At 43.2% G+C, this 22,505-nt stretch overlaps 2 protein-coding genes across 7 annotated transcripts; both read right to left on the reverse strand.

Annotated features, from left to right (window-relative positions):
- Positions 1-595: 595 nt before the first annotated feature.
- On the reverse strand, positions 596-10,021 carry rab31 (RAB31, member RAS oncogene family). Its single transcript, XM_084546620.1, has 7 exons — positions 9,565-10,021; positions 8,539-8,618; positions 6,519-6,600; positions 4,857-4,928; positions 4,476-4,582; positions 3,975-4,084; positions 596-3,441 (listed from the first exon to the last, which is right to left on the reverse strand). The coding sequence occupies exons 1-7, from the start codon at positions 9,598-9,600 to the stop codon at positions 3,341-3,343; spliced, it is 588 nt and encodes a 195-aa protein (XP_084402746.1). The 5' UTR covers positions 9,601-10,021; the 3' UTR covers positions 596-3,340.
- Positions 10,022-10,682: 661 nt separating this feature from the next.
- ralbp1 (ralA binding protein 1) lies at positions 10,683-21,982 on the reverse strand. Of its 6 annotated transcripts, none has more exons than XM_084547450.1 (10): positions 21,668-21,982; positions 19,475-19,777; positions 17,676-18,113; positions 17,236-17,585; positions 16,624-16,785; positions 14,142-14,273; positions 13,845-13,955; positions 13,635-13,756; positions 13,433-13,553; positions 10,683-11,674 (listed from the first exon to the last, which is right to left on the reverse strand). In XM_084547450.1, the coding sequence occupies exons 2-10, from the start codon at positions 19,722-19,724 to the stop codon at positions 11,645-11,647; spliced, it is 1,716 nt and encodes a 571-aa protein (XP_084403576.1). In that variant the 5' UTR covers positions 19,725-19,777; positions 21,668-21,982; the 3' UTR covers positions 10,683-11,644. The 6 variants fall into 6 exon arrangements, with proteins under 6 accessions (XP_084403576.1, XP_084403571.1, XP_084403574.1 ...); XM_084547445.1 differs by having other exon boundaries at positions 10,683-12,730; XM_084547448.1 differs by having other exon boundaries at positions 10,683-12,730; positions 19,475-19,774; positions 21,668-21,685.
- Between the last annotated feature and the right edge of the window lie 523 nt (positions 21,983-22,505).

Consider the following 22,505-nt stretch of genomic DNA (forward strand, 5'->3'; position numbering starts at 1 on the left):
TTATTGTGTGTGTGCCTGTGTCCGGCTGCATCCTGCTGGGGAAGGATGCTAACTAAAGCTTTCAGTGTGTGAGAGACTTCACAGCTTGTTCCACAATATGCATCAGTTCCCCAAGTCATGTCACACATACAACAGTCGTTGCTTTTCGTTGCTGCTGTCATCATTGCTATGGGGTGGGGGTGCCTGGTCTGGTCTAGGTGGGTGCTACATGTCTAAGTAACATCCACATGAATGAATGCCAGGTCCAAACATTTCCCAGCAGAACACTGAATTGTCCCAAGATGGTCAATGTTATTCACTTCTCCTGTCAGTGGTCATAATGTTGTGGCTGATCAGTTTACATATAAAAGGTTGTGAGAGAGTAATATAGTTTTACAAAGAGTAAGGGTTTCTGGAGTTAAAAAAAAAAAGAAATAGAGCAAACAGTTAAATTTAAGTACTTTAGGTGAAGTCAATATTATTTTATATACTACACGTAAGGAACATCGTGTCTTTTTTCACTTCAAGGTTGGGTTTCTGAGGTCTTAAGGTGACTTAGTGGAGATGTATACCAGGTTCTCACAATGTCAGGAGGTTAATTCAAGTCATGACCTTTATTTTTTTTTAGTCCCCTCTTCTCTCACTCACGTTCCTGCTTTCTATCAGAGCCTAAAACACACATTTCAAAACACACATTTATCCCCCGAGCAGGTAAAGGTAAACACACACACACGCACACACAAAAAAAGAAGTAGAATAATTACTACTTTAATACAATGATTAAGATACAGAAGTTTATCTGGTCTACAGAGAATACAGGGAAGCATGACTACAGTATGAGGACGGCTAGTAAGAACTGGCAGTTTCAAACTTGATCGTTATGTGTACAGTTAAGTCTGTACCGACTGAGACTAGTAGTAGTAATTCATGCATTATTGTGGCAGTCTGTTTGTTTAGGGAAAACACACAAAAAGGCACTTGTGTGACGATAAGCGTCGTCGGGATACTCATTTCACGTACAGAAGGAGGTCAAATCAAGCCAGACTACGTTTAAAATATCTGCGTTTTATGAAGTTTGTAACAGATGAAACCGTCTGTCTGTCTGTCTGTCTGCCTGGTGCAACATGGTGAAGCTCATGATGGAATTAGTCTGTAACATTTTAGTGGATAACTGCAGTCACATGTTGACATTTGATAAAAATAAAATATCCTTGATTCTGCACAAGATGTGTTCACCCAAGGAAACCTCAGAGTTTGAAAAAGGTCAGCTTTTTCCAATAAGCAAAGCCACGCTAATTGACAGATTCATGAATGGAGTTTGATGTGATTTACCATAGAGGACGATGCATAGCAGCATTCACACCGCATTACACAACACAGACTGAAGTCCGTTACAGTTTTTGTTAATTAGTACTAATTCAATTATGTACAAAGTAATCAAATAGTGACATTATGGTTCAAAATTTTTAACTCCAATCTAATATTCTGTTAAATATATGCAAAAGTGCAGTTTACAAATTTCTCAAGTGGTCAAAACCAAGAGCGTTACTGTCAGAATAACAGCAGCAAACACTACACACGGGCCTTGGTATTAAAATGCGTTCTGAGTGTTTGGATCACAAGCGACCAGCTTTAGGCACGTGTGTTCACATCTAGCATTAAAATGCGTCTCGAGTCACCACTTAAACCTGATTTCAGCAGAGCACCTACCTACCGGTGCTACCTACCGCTGTTTCAAAGACACTAGAGACTCTGTTTGTTGTGTGTCCACCTCGACATGGGGACGACATACACATTATGGGACATAATGAGTACATGTTAAGTTATTTGTTTACTTATCTCCTGACTCACATTAGTTATATCAGAGCTCAGGTTATAACCAGAACCCTGGAAACTTCCATACGCAGTCATCACTACTGAGAAAACACGCCAACTCCACATGGCTCTAATTAACCGCTTGACAAGTTTTTGTTTTGACGGACAGTTACTCATATTCAATCGTTTTGTTTGATTAGATTTAGGCTGTTATTTAGTTAACAGCTACAAGGACAAAGTACTTCAAAAGGCTCTACCTGCTAATAAACAGACTTCGCTTACGCAGGTTTCGTCACTTCACTGATTGTGTGTCTTTTCTGAATGAATGTGGCAAATCTCTGCTTAATGCGCGGGACGTCAGCTGAGTGGGCAGCGCCTCACACGACACAGGACGCATTGTGTGTTCACGCTACTCAAGGAGCGCGGTCACAAGCGTCTCAGACCACCTCCAAATATGGTCAAAGCGATCGCGTCTCAAACGCAGCCTCAGTACGTCTCGGGCGTGTTCACACTGGCCGGTTACGATCTGATCGCCCGGGACACATGTTAATACCAGATGTGGACAGGTGAGGATTATATTCATCATTACACACAGCCAATCGTTAGGACTAAATTTCCACAAGTTAGTATACACAAAATAACCTTTTTGGAACTTTAACAGACATGTTTTAAGTAAAATACACGCAGGTCTTTTTCTCTCATCAACAATAAAAATGAAACGCAACCCTTTCTCAGGTAAAAGCTCACGGTAGGCAGTCGTGTTCAGTCGTTCCCTGTAGTGAAATCTCAAACAACACATTTCAGCATGTAGAAAACATCTTCAACACATCACTATGTAAACAATTCTAGTATCGGTCACAGTGTTTCAGCGAGGGGGTGTCAGCCTGTAAATTGCGATTTTAGGCCTCTAAAGCTGTTCACTCTGCAGCATTACAGTTAAACCCTTTTATAGGAAATGTGTGCGCGGAAACACATGACGAGAGGAATGTAAAGCCGCTGCATCTGAGCTGTGCGACTGAATCAAGGCTTGATATTAACCTCTTATTCTAAAAAAAACTATCAAGGGTGATAAATACATGCACACAAGTTGGTGAAGACTTGGTAAGAGCAACAATTGAAGAGCAAACAGTGCAATGAAAATGTATAGATCAATTGTAAACAAAGCTGATGTGTTTCATCACTTGATTTGTTGTGTAAAATGGGATAAACTTTCTTCAGATAGAAATCCTAATGTAATTCAGCCAGAGCTCCACCAGAGGGGGGCAAAACCTAGGGCTTCCCGCTACCTGACTCCATCAGAACTCAAACTGCTGCAGCTAAATGAAATAAATGTGCCTGTTGAATTTTGGTGCATTGACCAATGTAATACTGTTGGCAGGTTTTTCTGTTTTTTCGTGTCGCAGCCCACCACACGTGCAAGCTGACCTCAGTCTGTCCACTGTGTTGTCTTTCCCAGGGGTAAGACACTGTGTGCATTGTGGACCATGTGCTGTGCTGGCGCGGTCCCCGGCGCTGGAGGAAGCAATCTCGTCGGCCAATCTCCGTACTAGCAGCACCTCCTGGCGGACGGCGCGGGCTGCTTCAGGGTGAGCTTAAAGGAGTCGTTGCTCTCCACTTCAGGATTTTCCAGGGGCGGAATCTGTTTACCTAAAAATAGGGACACGGCGGGCATTTACAGAGTTGTCGTGGCAGATTTACCCATTTAAGCATCCGAAGTGTTCAGCAGTGCGGTCATTTGCTTTCCACCACAAAATACCAAAGGCTTTTAATCAGTTGAAATTCATATAATTCTCTTTAAAGAAATAATGTCTTGTCTGTGGCAGAATCTAAAATTATTAACAGAAAATGTGGATTATAAACCGTATGTGTGAAGTTTTAATTCTATCTTTTAAACTGTGACCATTTAGGAGGAGAGAGTGTCACTGCTAAGCTGCATTAAGGGGAAATGCAGGTTCCAGGATTTCTGGAAGCTGATCCACACTAGAGAACAAAAGTCAGGACTTCTCCGTCTCTGCTGCTTCCATCTGGACTTTTTTTTTTTTTTTTTAAAGTCAGTTTTACTTTCCATTTTCTTCAGCTATTTATTTAGCACAAGTCTTCCTCTTTATCGCTAAATTCCAAAGAAGACAGGACGCACTGACTCACGCGCTACAGACACAACACGAAGGCACGACACCTACTGATTTTCTGAAAGAGCTCCTCGACATTGACAGCGTTTCTGGCACTAGTCTCGATGAAAATAGCTGCAATTGATTCAGCAAACTCCTTAGCTTCCTTCATAGGAACTTCCCTGTGAAAAGAGAGGAGCAGAGAATTAAGAGTGGAGTACATTTGACCAGATCCAGTCAGACAACTGAGAACGAGGAGTCAGTACTTATATAGTTCTGGTCATTGCATCATTAAGAACTGAGTCTTGAAACCTGAGGGATTTCTGTGCAGAACGTCTTAAAGCAGGCGATGTAGTAAAACAAAGAGTTGCACAAAATCCTCTCAACGAACACGAAAGAAGATCATGTTTTATTGCGCAGGTCCACATTCGTGCTACAGCAGGACAGACTAATAACGACTGAAAGCAAACTCTCCAGTGTTTATGCTGCAGACCATTTGCAGTATCACTTATCCTCGAGAAAGAGCTTTTTTTTGGAAGCTATGGCAGACAAATAGTAGAAAGAAGTGCCCACCTGATGTCCCCTAAATCATTTTTATTCCCTGCTATAGCTACAACAATGTCTTCTGGACCGTGTTCCTTCAGCTCCTTCACCCACTTCTTCAGTGTCTGGAAAGAGTCCTGGACGACAAGAACACACCGTGGTCAGTTCGGGATGTTTTTTTTTAATGAGAATATGCCCAACATTCTTTCAACTTGTGTCACATGTTCACTGCATTAGCGTTTCTCAGACAAGTTTCCATGACCAGACCAGGAAAGAATGACATTTGTAGGTCATGGAAGAACAGTTTCCTGCAGTGATGGAAAAGCAACTGAATTTCAGTCTAAATACAGTTCGTATGTTGGGGAGTTAAAGCCACCGACGATGTCAACATTCAACAGTTTAATCTCTTACCAGCTTAGTTATGTCGTAGACTATAACAGCAGCAGCCGATCCTCTGTAGTACATAGGAGCTAACGAATGAAACTGCAAAAAGAGAACATTTTTAGCCATTTGCACAATCAGCCGATACATCTAGTGGTTTTTATTGAAGAGCACACACGAATACGCTCCCTGAGGACGACTTCAGAAAGAGTCTTTGGCCATTTAAACGGGGGAAAAAAAAAATCTGCGTTAACCCGTGAAAGGCAGATGCAGTGTTCTGCAGCAGCAACAGACCCATACATTCTTAAAAGATGAGTGGTCGCTGGAAAAAGCCACTTCCCGACAAGTTTCAGCTCGCTATGGAGGTTTCTCCAGTGGTGAACAGAAGGTTACTTACAGAGAAACCTTTTTAAGGCTGCACATGAAATTGTACATATGCAAAATTGTCATTAAAGGTGGATAACACTTAAAATAAATTCAATTTTTCTCACCGGAGATGCGCAAACATCAGCTTAGAACCCAGTAGTTGCAGCTTTTGCATGAACACTGTATGTCTCCAGCCAATGAGCCAATTTGGAGAACTTATACTAAACACTAAAATCTCTCTAAAACTTCTCCACTTCGTTACCACCACTCTTGGTACAGATGAAGTTACCGTGTTCCTAAACCTCTGCAGTTTATACTGAGCTAGAGGAGGAGTCTGAGAAAGAGGGTTGGGGTTTAAGAGATGTAGTAACAACAAATTACAGTACAGAAACGCCGAACCATGTCTGAGAACAATTACTATCATAATGATCATCATGAGACAGTCCACACAGAGCACAACCCCCCTCCCCCCTCCGTTCACCGCCCTCCTCTCAGGCAGGCTCGGAAATATCCACACGTAAGAAACCTCTTTTTACTGTTGACAAGCTGCTGAGCTCATAACCTCCCAATACGACTACCCTGACGTCATTTATAACATAAGCTGAACAGAATACCTAATGTTTTGGGTAAGGGAGCGTACCTCATGCTACGTTGAGTGGATTGCTGCAGAGCAAACGTATGTCATGACAAAAAGTGTCGATCTATCTATTTAGAAACAGTCTGTCCACCAGAGAGCGATGAGGATTTGTGAAATGTCCCGCTATTAGTATCTCGGCTATCTTCGTCACTACGCACTAACACTACACTGGGACTGACAACGCAGAGACCTCCTCATCAAAGCCTTGCCACCAGTGTCAAGAAACTCCACTAAACCCTGCTTCAGTTTGTCTCGTTCAGCTGCGGCGATAAATAAAGTTTCCGACTGTGTTGATGTTCTCTACTGGTGTTTATCAAGGAGACCGATCACACACAGTCAGATTCAATAATAGATCCCTGGTAACAGAGGTATCAAAATATTGTTTTTCACACATGAGCAGGAAATACTTGCACTGCTTTTTCCATGCTGTAAGCAAGTCTGGCAAACTTCACTTACACCTCCCCCCCCCAATCACATGAATCACTGTGATGTCTCCTGACCTTTAAACCTGTATGAATCATCCTGTTTCACGGGCAATATAATATCTCCACGTCATGTGTGTCGGCGACAGGGAAGTGATTGTGCCACTCATAGTTCCGTGTTTAAAGTGTAATATATGAAATTAGCTCCATGATCCACGGAGTCATGTGCGTAACCTTAAAGATAATAGCAAGTAAATGACTCCTCACCCGTTCCTGTCCGGCCGTATCCCAGATCAGAAATTTGTGCAGTTCGTTTCCGCATGGCACCGTCTTGGTCAGGAACGACGCTCTGTGGGTGATTTAGTTTCATTTTACAACAGCTCTTCTAAAAGTCTTCTCTAAAAACCACAAGCGAAATGAAATCTGTACGAGTCAGCAGAAAAACGAAGAATGAAGATGATTGAAACCTTGTTGCTGTTGAGGGATAATAACATAACAAATGAATAATCAAACCAGGAAGACACAGTATTTTAGATATGACTCATGTTTTTGTAATTTAATCCATCGTCCCTCATACTATACTTTTTGCTTCACCTGTGTTCATTTGTATTTGACACAAAATGCTGCCCCCTACAGGCCAGGTACTGAGTTGCAGCACTGAAGGACAACAATAAAATCACAGGACTAAGCTTTTAACATCTGCTAATAGTGACCTGAAAAAATGACTTTATAATAAGAATAAAATCTATGTTTAGTCTCAGGTGTACCGTATTTTCCGGACTATAAGTCGCACTTTTTTTCATGGTTTGGCTGGCCCTGCGACTTATACTCAGGTGCGACTTATATATTAAAATATATAATTTCACGTGTTCGTTATTTTCACACTGACAGCCGCGAGAGGGCGCTCTAGGCTTGTGTGCCAGTATCTGCTACTCCTTTTACTCCTGCGTAATAGCGGCGGCGTAGAAGTGACACAGAGGATGAAGAATTCAATGGATTTAGTGATTTGGAGTGAGATCGAGAGTTTGGTAAACTTGTTATGTTATGTTGTTTATGCTATAGTTATCGGAATAGCTGTTAATATGTTACGTTAACATACCAGACACCTATTCAACCCGTTGTTCTCTATTCTATTGTTATTACTATAACTTGCCTTTCAAGATGAAATGTGTTCTTGGTCTCTGATTTTATCAAGTAAATTTTCCCCCAAAATGCGACTTATAGTCCAGTGCGACTTATATATGTTTTTTTCTTCTTCATTATGCATTTTTTAGCTGGTGCGACTTATACTCCGGAAAATACGGTAATCAGTTTTTTTTTGCCTTAGAGCTTCAAGCAAAAGCTTCATCTATCACCAAAGGAGTCAATGGTGGCTGAACCTATGTCCCACTCATGAAAGTATTGCAATATTTATATATTTGCATTATTATGAACTTCGAAAAATGCTTTGTTTAGTTACTCTTAATGTAATCTTTATAAATATAGATATGGGCATGGACTTCTACTTCTGCAGCTTCGCATTGAAAGCATTTAAATGGCAAAACATATTTTTGAGAACTGATCAGTTTGAAATATTACAGGAAGTAAGGGAACAAGAAGGAGCTGCCACAGTGAGCTAGTAGATGAAGAGCTGCACGTCTAACCTGCGACTTCTAACCAAATCCTTTCACTGCTCGGATTCACGCAGCGAGCAGCAGTAGGTCAGATCACGGTTGCTCACCCCAAGCCAGCGCTCCACCATTCACTGGCGTCGGCTGCCAAAGAGCGCCTGTCGCCCTAGTTTTTTTCTCAGCTTTTTATCTAATCTGAACATTCAGCTGCAATCATACCGTTACAAAGACATGATCGCCTGGAATGAATAAAATGTACACCCATTAATCCAGCTCTGCTTTCTAGCTTCCCAGCCTCCAAGCTAATTCTTCATCCTGCGTGCCCAGATCGTATGTGCAAGGACGATTTGCGATGCGTTCAAGTGCAGCTTTTTGGCCCAGACACAGTCGACGTGAAGGGGACACCACAGTCGACCTCCTTTGCCTGCAGCTCTTTGATGTCTACTAGTAGTACTAGTATCTGTGTGCAGCATCTCTACTGACTTATCCATGATGTGATTTGAGTTGACATGTGATTTAATCTCATTTGCACTTTCATGATGACCGACTGACTGAACCTCACTGTCTGATCTTGGTACTTTATAATCTCTGGGGAAGCTTGATTAATTCGTTTCCTGTTGTTGTTTTTTTGGGGGGTGGGGCGGGGGGGGGGGTCAAGGTTTGTGATCTGTACTCACCCTATAGTCGGACTTATGTTGTGATCAAAGTGATCCTGAACAAATCTGCAAACAATGCTGGACTTCCCAACTCCAGTGTCCTGCAGACAGAGAAGGTCACGCAACAGTCAGGGCACAAGCACACAAGGTCAGGGGTCACTAGTGAACCCTTACCAGATTATGCAGCTGATTACATCCTCAACCTATCAAGACAAGTCTCTGCTAGTAAATTCTGCAACCTAAATTTACAATCAATTAAAAATCAGGGCCAGGAAAGCGTTCATAGCTTGTTAATTTTGTGATGCTAGCTCTTATATTGACTGTGTATGGTTAAAATATGAGTAAGCTATGCTACAAGCTAGCAGAAGTGTAAGAAAACACAGGTATTTGATTTAAAAGACAGTCTTGTCTGAAGCCTGAGGCGGTACATGTATGTTTATATGGCTTGGTAAACGTTATGCGGCTCTTAAAAGTTCCCAGTTTACTGTTTAATTCAGTCATAAAGCTCCAAATTTGACGCTTGTCGCCGCCCCTGTCACGGTTTATGGAGAGATCCCGGTGTGTTTTGCTAACGCAGCAAAAAAAACGAAAAAGGAAAAAAAGAAAAAAGAAAAAAGATCTAACCGTTGGCCTCGTCATGACGTAATGCGTAATAAACTGTCACAGCCGTTAAAAAAAAAAATGAAAGCGAATAAAATAAAAAGTTAAACACGGTTAAACTGTTTAAAGATAATACTTAATTCTAATAAATATATAGAAGTAAATAAATTGAAATGACTGCTGCGCCCGCCCGCCGGCCCGTTAGCTATTTGTTTCTAAACAACTCCCATCACATCAACAGCTAAATAACTAAAGTTTTCCGGCGAACACGTTAAAGTCAAGATACTTAAAACAAATATCGACACTGACAGATTGTTATTTCAAGTTTTTTGACGTCTGGATCGGTTAGTTGCGTTCGCAGAAGGCTAAAGGAATTTTTCTCCTAAAGAAAAAAAAAAAAAAAAAAGAAGCAAAGAACCGGATCAACAAAAACATCTGCTAACTTACCCCTAAAAGGCAAACCTTGAGCTCCCTTATGGCCATGGTGACTTCTGGAGGTTTTTTTTAGATCATCATTTGTCAGTGTTAGCTCAGTGTCTTTGTCTCAACATGCTTAAAAGTGCTGATTTTCTTTTCTCTTCTTGGGTAAAAAAAAGAGAAACCCAGCCCCTGCAACAGACGGACTGACCATCTACTCTCTGAAAGGACGGGAAAAGATACCGGAAAAGGCTACTTCCGGTGTAAGCCTTCAAAATAAAACTCCAATGATGTACAAGCTATAAATATGATGCAAACTCACTTACCTGCTCATTAGGTGCACAAGTGAGAACAAATTCACTCTGATATAGCAGTTATGGTGGTCAGCAACAGAAACCAAATGATCATACAGTTAAATTACCACCTTTCTTATCCTGTTTCAACATATATTTAACACTATGACAGTCAGGAAGGGAGGTTTAGTGTAGGACTGTTATATTAGACACGTATCTAATAAACTTAAGAAGAAGAAGTAGTTTACTTTAATATTTATTACTTATATTACCTTTATTTTTTTCTATGCCTGCGACATGTAGCTGCTACAAGAGATGCTGCCAAAAGGAATTTCGTTGTATTCTTGTACAATGACAATAAAGCTTCTTCTTCTTCTTAATTGCTTGTTCTGTCTATGTTCATAGTTGTGTTCAAAAATATACATATATTTCAAGCTGTAAAGTTCATCTTCCAGTCCAATTTCAGACTACTACAATATTTTTGCAGGATATTAAAAAAAAAATGAATTAAATGATTATTGTAAGTGGTGTTGTAGTTAATTCGAAGCTAGTCTTCTCTTTTGTTTCCTGATCTCATATTGCTCTGGTAGCAGGATGAGTCAGGTGAAATCTCAACACAGTCGGGAAAGTTCTGGCAGCCAAAAGCGGCGTAATTTGTATTTCGTTTCATGAACGTGTGGTGATCTGAATTTCAAAAGATGAACCCCGGTTTCGTTTCAGTACCCAGACTTTAGCTGGTGTGCATGAACCTGCCACTACCATTGGGGCTCCCTGTGCAAATTTAAATAAGTAATTAAATAAACCATTAGTTTTTATATACAAGAACTTGCTATAGATATTTATTTCATCATATTCTACAGTTGCAGGCATGAGAACAGGTTTTATTTTGAAATCACACTACATTACATCCGGCCTTTTTCCGGTTGATTCTGTCCACCTTGACGGAACCATGTTCCAAATCGGAAACCAGTAAAAGCAATGACATTAAAAAAAAAAAAAAAAAAAAGTTGGGTGGTTCCACTATCTCATGAGCACTGAGGCTCAAAATGGATGCAAAGGGTTTATTTACAACCTCATTAGGATGGAGACGTTTTCAGACTAATGGAAAATGGGAAGGGCTAAATGTGGCTACAAGTAGACGTCATGTCAAACACAGAGATTCAGATAAATTATTCAGATTGACACTTTATTCTTCACAGCATTATTCTGTCTGCAACAATCAGCTACAAAAAGCTCGGAAAGATATGAAAATAACCTCGGGAGAAGCTTCTTAGCCCATCGATCTGTTTCAGTCACAGGATTGATAATCAGATGAGAATTTGCCCGCGACCAAAGCAGAGGCAGTCACACGAGCACAGATCATTAATAATTATTATTATTATTTAAAAAAAAAAAAAAAAAACAGAACATGACAAAACACAAGAGCTGAAAATACAGTTTGTTTTGCAATTTTACAATAATATACAGAAAAGCTGAGTCGGGTCTTTGCTTCAAACGTCATTGAACAAAATCACGGGTCAGTTGTGAAATGAAATGATTGAGATTTTTCTTTGTTTTTAAGTTGATGCCACGAATAACACATTGAAAGTTGAAAAAGACAAAAAAAAAAAAAAGAATACAATATTAAATAGTAACCGTCGTGCGAATGTGTCTGCAGATAGAAATCAATCGTCGCCACAGGTCTGTTAACATCACCGGACAAATGTAATTTTCGACGTTTCCTTGTTTGTTCAGACGGCGGAGATGACAAAGGAGATATTTGCAGCGATGACGACGCTTTTGTTGTGTATTTGTACATGTTTTCATCCACCAGCGAGTCATAGCGCCACTGTTTTTATGTGCATGTGCTGTTGAAAGAAAAAGAAAAGCACCTACAATAACATATCCATTCATATATTACTTAAAAAAAAAAAAAAAAAAAAAGAAGAAGCAGTAACTTCAAATCAATCTATTTCTTGAATAGTCATTTGTATTCTTCAGAATACTATTTAAATATATAATATATAGATAGACAAGAGCTTTCTGTGTTAGTGGTTCTCTTGGGGGGGAAACGTGTTCAGTCTGGCATTTTCAGTTATTCATTTATGGCACAGTGGTCTCTTTTTTGTCAAATTTGCAACGAGTTAAGGGACAAACTAAACGGCCGGGGGCGGGGGAGGAGGGGCCGATTCTATCTGGTTCAGGGATCACTTCTCGACTAGTTTACCAGTGAAAAATAAACTCTCTGTAATCTAATCTCTCTTACTTGCTTCAGGAATCCCTTCATTTCCCGTCTCACCCCCCCTCCCTCCTTCATACAGGCTTGGCACTGCAGATTTGAAAGCATGGTCCCTCTGAGTCTCTCATAGCCGAGGCCAGGTGTCGACGACGGCAGCTACTAGGTTTTTTGTAGGTGTTTTTATTTTCTTTTCTTTTTCAAGGGGAAGTAATAAACAAGATGAAAACGCCAACTGATATTGCCCTCGGCTGCCACTTGGCCTCGGTGATGTGAAATCTCCAGTGGATAAAGAGCAATGCTACAGGACAACTGACAAGCGGCAGAGACGTACAGCAGAGCCACTGAGGCCTCACATGTTGGGTTCCCTCCTGTCTTTGCTCGGCGAGGGTTTTGACGGATCCTTAGCTGGCTTCCCGTTGGCCGGGGCAGGAGTGTCGGGGGTGGCGGCCACGGCGGCAACAGCAGCAGCAGCGGCAGCAACAGCAGTGACAGTGGAGCGCTTGGTTTGCTCCTCGCTGCGGGCCTCCGGGCTCGGCTGCGCAGGAGGAGGAGCCTGCTCGGGCGGCGGCTGGACGGCCATTTCCTGCTGCAGCTTGTGGCTCTGCAGGAGGCGAAGCTGGACGCGCAGCTCCAGGATGGCTTCCTGCTCCTCGTGGATGGCTTGGTTCAGGTGAGTGTTTTTATTCTGCAGACGAAACACACACCATGATGTGTGACTTTGCTAGTTTGGTTGCTCTAAATGCCACATCGGGCATAACATTATGACCACTTTCCTAATATTGTGTAGGTCCCCAAAACAGTTGTGGCTCATCAGAGAATGGACATGGACCTTCTGAGGGTGTCCTGTGGTGTATGGAAACAGGATGTTGTTAGTGGGGGGGTCTTTGAGGGGAGGGGTCTCTGTGGATCATCCCACAGATACTTGATCAGTTTGGGATGTAGTGAATTTAGAGGCCAGGTCAACACCTTGTGCTGTTCTTCATGTTTTTGTTTTGTTTTTGTTGCTGTTCCTAAAGCGGTTTTGTGTGTGTCTGTGTCCGGCTGCTGCCATCAAGGAGTGTCACTGCTATGGGGTGGGGGTGTCTGGTCTGGTCTGGTCTGGTCTGTTCTAGGTGGGTGCTACTTGTCTAAGTAACATCCACATGAATGAATGCCAGGTCTAAAAGTTTCCCAGCAGAAAACTGAATTGTCACAAGATGGTCTATGTTATTTACTTACTCCTGTCAGTGGTCATAATGTTGTGGCTGATCCGTGTATATATTATTAACCTTCTTCAAAAAGGCAGCAGTGCATCCTAAAAAGCCTCCAGAGCATTTTTTAAGTGTCAGTTTTACCGCAACTCTCAACACAACATTAAACGACCATTGTGTGTCAGATATTTTCTCACCTCCAGTTCCTCATTCTGCTTCTGCAGGTCTTCCAGTATCATCTGCAGCTCTTCCTCATCCTCACTCTCGCTTTCGCTGTCTGACGAGTACTCCTCCGTCTCGCTGCGACCCTGCTGCCGACTGAGGAGGAACGCAGCGCCGGGTCACACTCAAGCCCCACAATACGTGCACTGAATCATGCCACATTGAATCTGCTCTGACCTCTGGATGTCCGCGATCTCCGCCCGCAGCCTCTCGATTTCTTCCTTCTCTGTCGCGATCTGTCTGCGCAGCACCTGCTCGAGAGAGATCAGCTCCTCCTGCTCCGTCAGGATCTCGTTTTCCTGGTTATGAAACGCACACATGTGAAATGAAACTCTGAAAAGAATCACACATCGGTGATCTGAGCAACTATTTGCACAAATGACTCACCTGTGCTAGGAGAAGGTTGATGACTTCCTCCTCATTCTCAGTCATTTCCTCTTTTGAAACATCTTCCTTTGAAAGGCTAGCTATCTCCTGGGCAATCTTAGTCTCACACTCCTACAACACAGAGGGAGGATACATGAATAATGCAACAGTAAACGTCACCTCTGAGGGCAACATACACTCAGGTAAACCTAGCTGATTTTTGAAACTGGTGTCAATTCGAGTATGTGGATTGACAGAACGGTAGTAAGAATATTTAAAACTACCCTTTTGGGTAATAAATGGACACAGGTGACTGACCTGACGTTTGGCCTCCCTCAATTTTCGTTTCAGAGCAGTCAGGATTCTCTGAACCTCCCACAGTCGCTCCTCTTTGGACAAGTCCTTCACCCCGGCCTGCAGGTCTCTGTGCAGGCAGTTCAGCAGGAACTCCTAAACACAAACATCTTTATGTTACAGGCTGACATTTGACATGACGATAATCGGCATGTTTCAGTTCCCCGAATAATCGCGCAGCATGTCAAATAAAATACTCAACGCTTTTCAGTTTTTTCTCACTTTACACACCAGTGGTGGAAATGCGGTGAAAGGCGCTTGTCTGCCAACGGGTTCAACTTCAGGATCAGTGTCTTTCCCAGTTGGGGACACACGGGCCAGCCTTCGATTGGCCACCCACGAGTGCGACATTAGTGGACAACCAGCTCTACCACCTGAGCCACAGCTCAAATTTAGTCACAAATTGCTCATTTAAATGCAAATGTAGGCAGAAAAACAGGCACAGCATTTTAGTATGAACACATGTCAAGCATAATTTCTTTGTAAAATGAAAAGACCCCCAATCCCCCCCCAAAAAAAAAATTGACTAAAACTAAAACTAATTGTGAAAGACAATTACAAATGCTGCTAATTTGAAGTAAAGTTTGAAGTAAAACAGCGAGCCCTGGCACGCTGACAAACAAAGATATAAAGATGTGCTCTGCTGACAAGACAATGTACTGTAAACAGTGGAAGAAGCTCACTCAGCTAAATTAACTGCTGCTACTGTGCAAGACTTGAAACCCAGTTTAAAGTGATAACAATTAATCCTCTGCTTAGACGGAAAAAAAAAAGATTTAGGAGTCTGTTGCAACTTTTACAGCTTTTACAGACTTAAACAGAAAACAAATAAATGGGAGTATATCTGAGCAGCTATGGGGTTTATTTGATTACATTTTTCTTGTATTAAAGGTAAAACTTATAAGTTTGGTGCAGAGATATAACAATCAGAGAGTAAAAGCAGCCTAATCACAGCCCACCTTATCAGTACAAAGACTGATGCTGATAAAATGAGGAGATATGGGGACACATGCATGTGCAGCCGCCACCATGGGCTTCATGGTAGCAAATATTTGACAGTTTTTGGTTGCTGATAAATACTCCTGCTTTAATTTATTGAGAATCACTGACTTATTATTTGTATGAAATATGTTTTAGGCTCGTTTTGTGTTTGTGTCTTCGCCTATAAACACATGTACAGTGAATCAGACGCTGCTACTGCACCGTAAGAGGGTGGCAACTGTAAGATCGACTTTACTGCTGTGCTGTGACGCTTTAAGCAGGAAGTCGACTGGTCGCCGATCACGTGACAATAACAACAACACGGACGCCTCTAAGGAGACAGGGGGGTCGTAGCACCAAACTAGCAGCTGTTCATCAAGTTTGTGGAAATACTTCACTAAAGATGAAGCCCATTCTACCGTGACACGCAGAATATGCAAGTCAGTCCTGAAATACAACAAATGTACTACTGTAATACACACTCATCTGAAAAGACATCAGCTAACGCTAGCAGAGGAACGGTCCAAATACCCTCAGCAGGAGTCAATTAACAACTTCACCTGCGGTAACAAGAGAGAAGGAGGCTGCACATTAACAATTTGCAGGCAATATTCATTCATTCATTCATTCATTCATTCATTCATTCATCTTCTGTAACCACTTGTCCTGTGAAGAGTCGCAGAGGGTGCTGGAGCCTATCCCAGCTGTCATCGGGCGAGAGGTGGGGTACACCCTGGACAGGTCTCCAGTCTATCGCAGGGCTAACACAGAGAGACAGACAACCATTCACACTCACATTCACACCTATGGCCAATTTAGAATCACCAGTTAACCTAACCAGCATGTGTTTGGACGGTGGGAGGAAGCTGGAGTACCCGGAGAGAAACCACGCAGACACAGGGAGAACATGCAAAGTCCACACAGAAAGGCCCAATCGGCCCATGGATTCGAACCTGGAACCTTCTTGCGGTGAGGCATCAGTGCTAACCGCCACGCCACTGTGCCGCCCTGCTGGTAAATTTCATTGTCTAAAGATATTAGACCTTTAGCTACTATACACGGAAAAGGATTTGGAGACATCCCAGCTACATTATATCATCTTACAACATGCTGTGAAGTATTATTAAATGCTAATGACGGTGCCGATTTATAAACATATCTGCAGTGCACAGTTTTCACAACCGCATGTGTTTATGCTCAGTTCTGTTGTGTTCTACTAGTTGACATTGTTGCTGTGGTGTATTAGTGTCAAACTGATGGTGTTTAAGGTGTTGGCGTGGGTTACGGTCGACAGTAGCCCGTGTTCAAGCTTCAGCTACCTTGCAGAAAAGCCTCCGTAGCTTTTTACAATATGTATTCAGGTCAAGAATACAGATTTCATTGTTGCAAAGCATTACTTTCTACTCCGTTTTTATGTGTGACGTCATTAACTCAGTCAACTGTGTTGCAGCGGGACTGAACCCACCTGTCGTCGGATCTCCTCTTTGATGCTCTCCTGCGTCTCAGGCAGGGCCGGCATCGTCGCCATATTGGACCAGCGAAGCGGCCGCACCACCGGCTTCAAGACCACGTCTCCGAACAGCTCCTTCACATGGGTGAAGAACATGTAGAGAACACGGTTCCCAATCTGAAAGCAATCAGCAGAGGCAAATGAACACAAAGCAAACAGCGTAAAAGCCGAACTGTATCTGCACCACAAACAAATTCATGCATCCTGATTAAACTGACCCCGGACTCCACTCATTAATTGAACTAAGTGTTTATTTAGCAGCGTTGTGGCTGCTGGAGCTGTTGGTTCAGAATAAGTGGAGCAGCCACAGAGATGCCCCCCGCCCCCCTCACGGGAATAAATTAGCTTCACCAAAACTGGGCCACGGATGAACCGACTGTTTGATCCAATAAAAACTCAGCTGGCGTGTTGCTAAGGGCAGGTTTCTCATCTTTTAGGTGCACTTGAGCCCGAGCCAAAGCCCCACTTTTCCGTTTGATGATTAGCTGCCTGTTGCTGTTGACGTTCTCCGCGTCTTTCATCGTATTTTCTTTGATATCCCGTCAATTAATCGGCTCAGCCTCTGACCTGTATGGTGGGGTTGAGGACGATGGAGATATTCTGAATATTCATCTTGGTCTCTGCCTCCCTGACGATGACGTGGTCCATGTGCGTGATCAGCCAGGAGAGGAGAAGGCGGTTCTCCAGCGACACTTCCGCCAGCAGCCTCTGGAACTCCGTCACTTTCTCGGCGTCCACCTGCCGACCGCAGGCGTCCTCAAACCGCTGGGCCAGGTCACGACTCAGCAGGTTCTCGGGCAGCTCGCGGAGGTACTGCTTCAACAGGCTGGCGACCGTGTGAGGGTCGTACTCCTCCAGGCAGGGGCACTCCTCGCGGTCATACGCGGCCTTCAGTTCGTCCACCTTGGACTTCATACCTAACAGAGAGAGAGAGGATGATGTGAGTAAACTAATATACAGAGATGCTTCACCTTGTTCAGCAAGAGTAAAATCAAAATGTCCGATACCTGACACCCGGTAGATGCCCTCACACTTCATGCCGTAACTTTCGATGTAGTCCACACATTCTCTGAAGATGGCTGGCAGCTGGATGCCGTCGTACAGAGCTGTCCTCTTGACAGCTTCAGTCAGGGGTGCTCCAAAGATGGGTCTAAATGTAGGAACCTCCACTGGGACCGGTTCTGCCTCGTTGGTTGGCTTCTTCTTCTTCTTCTTCTCCTTCCACTGTTTCACCACATCTGCAGCTGTCAGGTCCTTTGACTTCTTGTCCTTGTCCTTGGCCTTGTCCTCTTTGGGGCCCTTCTCCTTCACCTTAAAGTCCTTCTCTTTCTTCTTGGAGAAGCTCGGCTTCTTGAACACGTGGATTCCCTTGGAGCGCTTCATCTTGGACGGGCTCTCTGCTTCGTCTGCCGAGCTGTCCTCTTGGAAGGCGGCGTATCCTTCCGCTGTGGGATCAAAGAAAGAGCGAGAGGAAGCAGAAACAAGGGGGGTTACATCTAAAGGGAAACAAAAAGCCGTTTTCACGTCTCGATCCCACAACAGAACTATGATCGCAGTGAAACAGAAACAGGAAGAGAAATGTGTGAGAGAGAGAATTGAGCGAAGGAGGGGGAGAATGGGGACTTGGAAAAGAGGTCAGCCACCGATTTAGCATAGCTCCCACTGCACCTTACACATCTCCTCTCTGGAACAGGCGCAGTTCAAATATTTTTCCTCAGAGCTAACGAGAGAGCGTCAAAGGCAGTCGGTGGCCTCTTCCTAGTTTTAGTCTCTTCTAATTATATCTGCTCAGGGTTTCCCTCCGAATAAGTCCCGTGTATCACACCGCCGCCGCCAGAGACACACCTTACAAGCTCTGAGGGTGTGCCCTGAAACTGTCCAACTCTTCCTCTCTCCCACTGGTGCGGCAGCTAAATACAGGCATGGAAAAAAATCATGATAGAGAGAGCGGACAATGGTGAAAAACATTCCCTGTGCAGGATCATTTATCACCATTGCTGACATCAGGCGTACAGGACGGAAAACTGGGAAGCTCTTTCATCGGGCAGGTCGTAGTGATGAGACCTTTGGCAACATCACAATGTTAAAACTGGCCCGAACTAGACGACCTGCATGTAATTGTTCACTTCTAGATGTTCAACACAGTTCCCAACGAAAACACATTATTTAAATGCTGCCCATTACTGAACTAGTACTCAGCTGCATGGTTGGCAAAATACACATAATTATTGAAATTACTAGAGTTTATTAGTGTTGAAACGCCACTGGGGTTTCATTATGGAGCATGCTTTAACTGACGAAGACTGAACACGCAACTGGATAAGTCCGACAACCAATCAGAGACGTTTTGCTGTGAACTAATTCAACTCCACGGTGCTCAGGTAACGTGTATGAACACACTGCAGCTACTTTTTGTCCATCCACACATTTTTCAGGGGCCTGGCAGACCTTTAACGGAGCATAAACAACTTCCAACAAAGCGATTCCACCATTATCAACATGAGATCCTAACACGCTGCCACGCTCAAGGACAAAGTTATTAAATAATGAGTCACTAAAGCCAGTAAGTGACTTTCAGCCAAGATTTTGTTTGGCCAAACTGTTATATTTAAGGTCAGAGATAAATCTTCAAGCCTGTATTAATTCTGTCTCAGTAGCTAAATAGTTACAGTGCATGTCACATACAGCAACATCCCCGTTTCAGTTCCAGTCAGGGACTCGTGTTTGCTTCATCTCTCCCCCCACCTTTCCTGTTTCCTCTTGACTGTTCAATAAAGGTGAACATCCAGCAGAGTTTATCACTTACTCCTTTTCTCCTTCTTCTTGAACTTGTTCTTCTTCTTGCTGTGCTCTTTGTCGTCGTCCGAGACGTAGGTGTCGGGCGGCTCGTGGTGATGTCCATCGTGGGGCGGCGACGGTTCGCCGGTGCGATACAGCCCGGGGAACTTGGTGGGGCTGATTTCCTCGGAGCTGGGCGTGCGGGCCACGCCCCCGGGGTGCTCGGCCCTGCGCTGCTCCGCAGGGCTGCTGCTGGGGGGCAGGAAGCACTCGGTCATGGCTGCTCTGGCCTTAACGCTCCTCTGGATGGCACATCACCGCTCCATCGCTGCTGCAGTGGGCAGAAACATGTAATTATGACACAACTAGAATCCAAACACTCAGATAATCAGAGCGCTGTCCAGATTCTTTTACACCATCCAGGTATTATTTATGCTTTATTTACATGAACAGCATGAGTCAGGTGAGAGATATGGAACTGTTTATTTTATTCTTGGGATATTTGTTTTATCGCGTCGTGATTAAATAACACTGCAAGAACTATTTTTGCCAAGCATTACAGAAGCAGTGTATAACTACGCCGATCAGCCACAACATTAAAACAACTAATAGGAGAAGAGAATAACATGTTATTTAGACAGACCCACCTAGACCAGACCAGGCACCCCCACCCCATAGCAATGACACTCCTTGATGGCAGCAGCCATCCCCAGCAGGATGTAGCCTAGGAACTAAGAACAGCACAAGGTGTTGACCTGGCCTCCAAATTCACTAGACCCCAAACTGATCAAGTGTCTGTGGGATGACAAACAGAGGACCCTCCCCTCAACCCATAGGACCCAAAGGACCACACCACAGGACACCCTCAGAAGGCCCGTGTCCATTTTCTGATGAGTCACAACTGTTTTGGAGGCACAAGGGAGACCTACAATATTAGGAAGGTGGTCATAATGTTATGCCTGATCAGTTACATATATATATATATATAACAGGAAGTTTTTGTTACACAGATGTACGTCAACAGCAGTATAGATAAACACAAAACATAGTACATTTATTTTTTTAATGAGTATGTTCACCACAAAATAGGAACAGCAACAGATTTAGCTTTAGACAAAGAAACTTTAGATGTTTTATAAACCTTATAGATGAAGCAAACAATGCATTTGTAACACAGAGCACTTAAATACGTGTACACCAATAATTAAACACACAAGTGGGAACCTTTTCCTGTGCTATCTCCTCTTTTTTTTCCCGAATATTTTTATGATGACAGCATGGATATAAAAACTGCAACAGTGATCTCCACCCACCAGATGGGGCTCTGCCATGCAAACTGTCACATCTTCCACATCCTTACCTCTAAACATGTCAGCTCTGACATCCACGGCCAGTGGGAACTACTGTCCATCTCATGGCATCAACACCAGAAACACTCGTTTATCTGAGACACACCTGTGTAAATAACCATCCCGTGACCTGGATGTTCACACAATCACGGCTGTGTGCACAGCTGATGCTCAAATAGGGACAAAAGGGAACTCATAAACTGTTGTGCGTGTTTTTAGGAAGTAGATTAATCCTCGTTACAGTAGAAGTAGTTAAAATAAACCCCAACTATTCACTGTTAGATGCTTCTCACACTAAGAACAACATTTCGTGCAAATCAGAATCAGATGGGATGCTTTCCTCTGGTTCTCCATGAAAAAACGCTGCAGTACCAAGATGAAAAATACGATAAATGACATGAATTAACAATCCTATGTTGACTAACACTGTCCTAATTAAACTCTGGGTGCAAAAACTATTAATAACGCCTGCCTGACATCTTAATCTTCCTTCGCTTTGAGCAGATTAACCTCAACATTTTACCACGTCCTGCTGCCACAATATAACCAACTCAACACAATTACTCACACATATTGTTGTTAAAATCCGTGGGCTCGTTCACAAACTACTGAATTTAACTGTATTTACATTAAAGCTGTCATAAAGTGAGCCTCTCCTCTGAATGGAGGGGCCCATATGCTAACGTTAGTTTATGCTAGCTGCCAACCCGCTAAGCTAGCTGATTAGCCAGCCCAACCGTCACGACAAAAGCCGTTAATTCGTCCAGACGAAACCAGCAGGCGACACATAACTAGCAACGCGCGCTAAACTTTGTTTTGCAGCCACTGTGCTGTCGCTGAACGAGCAAATCACAAAAGATGAGAAACTTTACCAAGTGCTATCCCGTTCGGTCAGTTTCACAGTGGAGCTTCCGGTTATGGCTATACTAAATAAACCTATCTGCGCCTGCGCAGACGCCCAAGTGCATAATGGGAAATGTAGTTGAAGTGATGCCTTTCTAATGTTTTGGGGATTTTCACCTCAAATGTATAGTCTTTGTAGGCTTCTTGGTCTGGAATTGATAGTGAATGTTTTGACTGTGGTATCATTTTGATTTCAGACGCAAGTTCGCTTTTACTCGAGTCTTTGTAGAGGAGAAACTGTCAAACAAAGTTTCCGTACAGCTGCTATAATCTAAATTTGGTAAAACCACTTGCTATTCCGAATGTTTCCCCCCCCACCCCAACCCCCCTAAACACTGTGGTCACACTCCGGTGGTCATCCCGACATATGAAACACATTAGTCCTCTGATCTTTTGTTGGCACCGTCAGCTCCAAACCACACAGCTGCAGCTGAAATGAGGTCGTGATTCAATATCATAAAAAAAAAAAAAAAAGACAAACAAGGTCTCATTGTGCGTCTGGTCGATGAGTCTGCGCAAACTGCTATTGCATGCCAATTGGGAACGTAATCAGTGATAGGGCACCCTGCTGCCTTTTGAAAATGTACTGGCATTACAAAGAGCATTTGTGCGCGGGGCGGTGAGAGATTGGCATCAGCAAATGTTCCCTGTTCCCCTTCGCTTGCACGAGACGGTCAGTGAGCACTGGAACACCTGTGGACCTGAATGGTATAATAACAACTTTGTTTCCCCAGGAAATGATGAGCTTCCTGACTTGGGCAACACTAGGCTAAGATTAGAGCAGGGAGACTGGGAAGACAAACATTT

Source organism: Chelon labrosus, assembly GCF_963514085.1.
Source record: "Chelon labrosus genome assembly, chromosome: 6".
In the NCBI taxonomy this organism is placed as follows: Eukaryota; Metazoa; Chordata; class Actinopteri; order Mugiliformes; family Mugilidae; genus Chelon; species Chelon labrosus.